This window comes from Harmonia axyridis, chromosome 3, assembly GCF_914767665.1.
Source record: "Harmonia axyridis chromosome 3, icHarAxyr1.1, whole genome shotgun sequence".
NCBI lineage: Eukaryota > Metazoa > Arthropoda > Insecta > Coleoptera > Coccinellidae > Harmonia > Harmonia axyridis.
In genome coordinates this window covers 43,429,440-43,435,639 of record NC_059503.1, presented here as the reverse complement: position 1 = coordinate 43,435,639, position 6,200 = coordinate 43,429,440, and the positions used below count along the sequence as shown (strand labels likewise).

Genomic DNA, 6,200 nt, shown 5'->3' with positions numbered 1-6,200 from the left:
CACATCATCCAATTTTTAAAGATAGTGTGTCCACTCCTGTTCGAATTGTTTTTGATGCCAGTGCAAAAACTACACCCTCATCTCTTTCATTAAATGATTGTTTGCACACGGGATCTAAATTACAGGTGGACATAGTTCAAATGTTCCTCAACTTTAGATTGTTTTCTATTGTCCTTATCGCGGACATTTGTCAAATGTATCGTCAAATAGAAATTTCTGAACAAGATGGCGTCTTTCAATTAATTCTATGGCGATTTTCTCCCAATCAAGCTATTGAAGTTTATCAAATCAATAGAGTGGCATTTGGTATAAGATCATCTCCAGTCTCAAAGTAGTTAGACAATTATGTCACGACGAAGCTCATAATTTTCCATATGCTTCGAAAATAGTTTTGAACGATATGTATGTTGATGATCTAGTAACCAGCGTTGAAAGTATCGTTGAGGCAAAAACGCTATTCGTTGAACTGACAAAATTGTTCGAATCTGGCGGATTTGAAATCAAAAAATTGTACACAAATTCTCCTCAAGTATTGTCATGCATACCCTCCGAGAAACATTCTCCTGAGATAATTGATTTTGAAAAAGATTTCTTTCATGTATTAGGAATACAGTGGAAATCTGAATCGGATGTACTTTCATTCGATGTAGCATTAATTTCTCAAAGTAATCAAAAATATACAAAGAGAAGCATTTTATCACAGATTAGCAAAATCTATGACCCTTTGAGTATCTTAGGTCCTGTAGTATTGTACGCGAAATTGTTTATTCGTAAACTCTGGTCCATTAAATTAGAATGGGACTCCGACCCTCCAGTTGAACTTGTTAACAGCTGGAAAGATTTTGAAAATGAATTGCCTCTTCTTACTCAGGTGAAAGTTCCTAGATGGCTAGGAGCTCATGCAAATTCGCCTATAACCTTAATAGGTTTTTCCGACGCAAGTCAAACTAGTTATGCTGCTGCTGTTTATATGAAAACTGTTTCAAACGGTAAATCCTGCATAATTTTGATATGTTGTAAATCTAAAATTGCTCCACCTAAAGTTGTGTCTATACCCCGCTTAGAACTTTGTGCTGCCATGCTCTTATCGAAATTACTTAAATATGTAATTTCTGTTTATTCCACTCGTTGCCAAATAGATAATATTTTTGCTTGTACTGACTCGATGATTGTGTTAGGATGGATAGCGCAGTCTCCGCTCAAGTGGAAGACTTTTATAGCTAACCGCGTTTCTCAAATTCGGTCTAATTTGCCAATAGAAAATTGGTGTTTCGTTCAAGGAACACAAAATAGCGCTGATATTGTTTCACGAGGAGTTACACCCTCCAAATTTCTTTTGAATATTGAACGTTGGCTTCACGGCCCCTTGTGGTTAGAAAAGGATGAAAGTTTTTGGCCTTTGAAATTAATCCATAATGTAGATCTTTGGGAAGATTTACCTGAAGCACAAACTATTTCAATGGTTGTCACAACAATTGACGAGTTATATTCTTTCATATCAAAATTTTCCAATTTCACTAAACTCCTTAGAAGCATGATATATGTTTTGAAATTTGGTCGCATACTTTCACTCTCTGATGAAGTCAGCATTTCTAATCTTGAAATTTGCGAAAATTATTTAATAAAAATAGTTCAACATTTTCATTTTAGCGAATTGTTCAATTCATTGGAAAGAATTAAAAATGTTCCCTCATCTTTCAGAAAATTCTATCCATTTCTAGATGAATTTGGCTTCATTCGGGTAGGAGGTAGGCTAATCAATGCCTCTGTTGGTTTTGATTACAAACATCAAATACTCCTTCCAAAAAATTCACATTTTGTTGCTCTTTTAGTTGAGTATATGCATAAAAAACATATACACGCAGGTCCGCATTTACTTCATTCAATTTTAATGAGTAAATATTGGATAATCTTCGCTCGAGAAATTATAAGACAAAGAGTACGTTCTTGCAATCATTGCTTTCGATTGAAACCTAGACCTAACTTCCCTTTGATGGGAAATCTTCCTTCACCGCGTGTAACGATTCAACTCGAAGCTTTCATAGATGTAGGTGTTGATTACGCCGGACCTTTCAAAATTTCTTTAACTAGACATAGAGGAGTCAAAACGCAAAAGGCATATGTATGTCTGTTCATATGTCTCGCAACAAAATGTATTCACTTAGAGTTAGCTTCTGACTTAACAACTGAGACTTTTTTTAGATGCTTTAAAGAGATTTATCAGTCGTAGAGGTCCAGTTAAAACGCTTTATTCGGATCAAGGAACCAATTTTATTGGCGCTTCTAGATATCTGAACGATTTACAAAAATTCATAGTTTCATCAGAATATAGTGGTGCTCTGAAAAAGGAACTATTGAATAATCAAATTCAATGGAAATTTAATGCGCCTCTCTCACCACATATGGGTGGTTTGTGGGAGAGTAACATAAAGAGCATGAAGAAATTTTTGTTCAAGTCGATAGGTGAGCAGATTCTTTCATATGAAGAGTTTTACACCGTATTAACCCAAATAGAAGCTCTCCTCAATAGTAGTCCTCTTTGTTCGTACATCAGTAATGATCCTTCTGATCCGACTATGTTAACACCAGCTCACTTTTTATTAACATCTCTACAACATTTTCCTGCTTCTTTTTTTTTTTTTTATTTATTTTTTTTTCTCGCTAATTCTCGTGCCGCAAGGTGTTAAACTCGGGCTCAGGTTCATTGATACTTTTCAAGTGTTTATGTTGAGTGAAAATTATGAAACTAATATAAAAACGTTGATAAGAAAATTCTTCATTTAGTGGGGACAATCAAAGCCATCAAAAGATTCAGATTCTGGCAATTTTTCACATACAAAGGTGAAAATTGGTTGAAGAAAGGAAAACAAACATTTATTAATCCCATATGTGTGATAAGATCCAGGCAGACATTGATACGGTAACAAAGGAAGTAAATTCAAGAATAAATAAAGAGTACCATACGCTCACATACTAGATTGATGATGCCACAAAATAACGGAGAAGAAAATATTACATTAACAGATCTACTGCACGAAATAAAGAACTCAAAGGACGAAGTAAAAGATTGTATTTCGGCAACAGAAGTAAGACTGCGGTTGGAAATTCAAGAACTAAAGAATAAAAACGAGACTTTAGAAAAGGAGAAAGAAATTTTGAAAGGAAGACTTGAAAGAACCGAACAGTTTTGCAACAAAAATAATATTGTCATATTTGGCTTGAATAAAGGTGATCCATTGAAAGCAGACTACCTTTGCGGTGAAATAAATCGAATATTGGATGAGCAGATCGAACCGGAGGAGATAAATGATTATTACATATTAGGAAAAGAAGACAATAGCCCAATTAGAATACAATTCATCTCTTATCAAAGTAAGAAAATAATTTTTGAAAGGATTAAAAAACTTAAGGGTACAGGAGTGGCTATTGCGAATGATCTAACTCTGAGGCAACGACAGGACCTACAGAAGCTAAAGACCTTTTTACGAAAGGCTAGAACAAAATATGCAGAGAGATCATTTTTAAAAGGAAATAAACTAATAATTGGGGAAGAAGCATACACTTTGGAGGAATTAGAGAGATTCGGACTCGAACGAAACAAAACTAGGAGTAATCCAAATACACCGAGTATAAATTCGGAAAGTGATTATGTGAGAGGGGAGATTCCGACAACTTCAAAGTCCAAAGAAGTATCAAGAGAAATAAGATCAAAAGAAGAAATTAATGAAGCTAGGAAATTCCACAATACCCCTCGATTACCCACACATAAAAAAGGATTTTTCAACAAAAATAGGTCTCAACCAGAAAAGATTGTGGGGATGACTCTTAGACACAAGTCCACATCAGAGAGAAAAAACTAGCCAGACCAAAACAGTAAGTAAATATTACGAAATGAAACAAATAATAATTATAAAAAAATTAAATAAAAAAAAGGAAACAAAAAAATTGAGCAAAAAAAAATTTCATTGAAAGAAACTGAAATAAAAAACATTGAAATAAGAAAAAAATGAAAAAAAAAATTGATATAGTTGTTGTAGTTCATTTTTTTTTTTTGACGACTTATTGAATTTTGAAATTCGGATGAATTTGTGATATCAAAATGGACCCTTTTATAAGAAAATATCGAAATGACGACTATAATACTATCGTCGTCGAGAAAGTTGATGAAGTCAATACATCGAACATTAATGAAATGTTTAATATACTACAGATGAATATAAGAAGTATTCAAATGAATTTTGAAGAGTTTCAAGTAGGTATACCTAGAAGGGATAACTATATCATTCGATATTATCATACTGACGGAAACATTTGTGGTAGATGACATAAATTTATTTATATTAAATGGATACCGGTATGTCTATAATGAAGGTAGATACAATACAAATGATGGTACAATCGTTTATGTGAGGAAAAATATAAATTTTGAACATGAGAACATACATCTGGGGGAAATAACAGCTATAGATTTGAATACTCAGAACAACAAAGAAAGAATTAGATTAACTGCAATATATAAGTCACCCAAATATGTAATCACTGATTTCAATGAAAAATTAGCCCTTTACTTAGAAGATAAAAAACATTGTAAAAAACACATTATCACAGGAGATATAAATATTGATTTATTGGAGAATGAACATAGAGTAGAAGAGTACAAAAATATATTGAACTTCTTTGGCTTCACATCGTATATAAATAAATATACACGACCTGAAAGTGAAAAAGTGAATCGTGTCTTGATCATTTTTTCGTGAAGGGTTTTCAACAGGGAGAATCGGACATCAAAGGTATTGTTCTTCATAATTTGATAAAGGATCATTATCCAATATTGTTGATTGTAGATCTGAAAATAAAAAGGAAAAATATTATATTAAAGAACGAAAAAAAATACACAAATTACCTTGAATTGAAGAATGCACTAAGTCAGGAAGATTGGCAGAATTTATATGAAATGGAAGGTGTCAGTGATGGAACTGAATACTTCTTGAATATATTGAAAAACTTAATAGAGACGAATACAACCAAAATTAATATAAAAAATAAAGAGAAGATTAAAAAAGAATGGATTACGTCGAAAATATTAAAAACAATAAATGAAAAACAAAATATGTATGCCAAACTCAAAAAGAATCCTAATAATGAAGAACTTGAAATAAAACATTCGGAAATGAAAAAACAATTACGTAAAACAATATTGAGAGCTAAGCAAGAATATTTCGAAAAATGTGTCGAGGATAACCAGAACGAAACTGAAGCCTTGTGGAGGTATGTGCAGAATTCCTCGAAAAAGGAAACACAAATCACAAGCATAAGGACAAAAGAAAATAGGGTAGTTGAAGATGAACAAGAAATAAGCGATATATTTAATGACTATTTTAGCGGTATTGGAGAGAGATACGCCAACGAAATAACGGAACCAGCAGAATTCAGAGAAGAAAAAATTCATTCACAAGAATCTTTTTTTTTATTTCCCACAGATTCAGAAGAAATAGAAAAAGTTATAAGTAGCCTCAAATCCAGAAAATCTACTGGACATGATGGAATTCGCTCGGAAGTTTTGAAACAAGTGAAACATGAGATATCAGAACCTATCGCCTATTTGGTTAACAATTGTTTTGAAAAAGCGTGTTTTCCTGACATTTTGAAAATAGGGACAATAAAACCATTACACAAAGGCGAAGATAAAACACAAGTTAACAATAACAGACCAGTTACTCTTATATCCAATGTAGCTAAAATATTTGAAAAGTTCGAATGGTTGCTTTTATGAATAAGTACAATATACTTTCCAACGGTCAATTAGGGTTTCGCCAGGGCATTTCAACAGAAGATGCTATAAAATTAGTGACTGAAAAATTATATAATATAATGTTTATTCACTATAAACAGCAAAAAAAATTACATAGGTATTCATTTCGCAAAATATTAACCTATGCCTAATTATAAATAAAAGGTTTTTTAAAATATTTGAAGAAATATACATTATTTTTAATATTTAAATTAGAAGTGAATTCTTTCCATCCAGTCAATATTGCTTCGCGTTCTAGTTCATGTCACTTCCGGGTAAAAGTCCAATCGGGTGGGTTTCTAAGATCCATTCTAGGTGAACATATTTCAGGGGTGAAGGTCCAATCGGTAGGTAGGTGTCCATATTCGGGTTCATAAAATGTCTCAAAATGTAAGTCTTAATTTCATTT

At 32.5% G+C, this 6,200-nt stretch overlaps 1 protein-coding gene across 1 annotated transcript; it reads left to right on the top strand.

Moving 5' to 3' along the window:
* Positions 1-5,110: 5,110 nt before the first annotated feature.
* On the top strand, positions 5,111-5,773 carry LOC123675342. Its single transcript, XM_045610691.1, has one exon. The coding sequence runs from the start codon at positions 5,111-5,113 to the stop codon at positions 5,771-5,773; it is 663 nt and encodes a 220-aa protein (XP_045466647.1).
* The last annotated feature ends 427 nt before the right edge of the window (positions 5,774-6,200 follow it).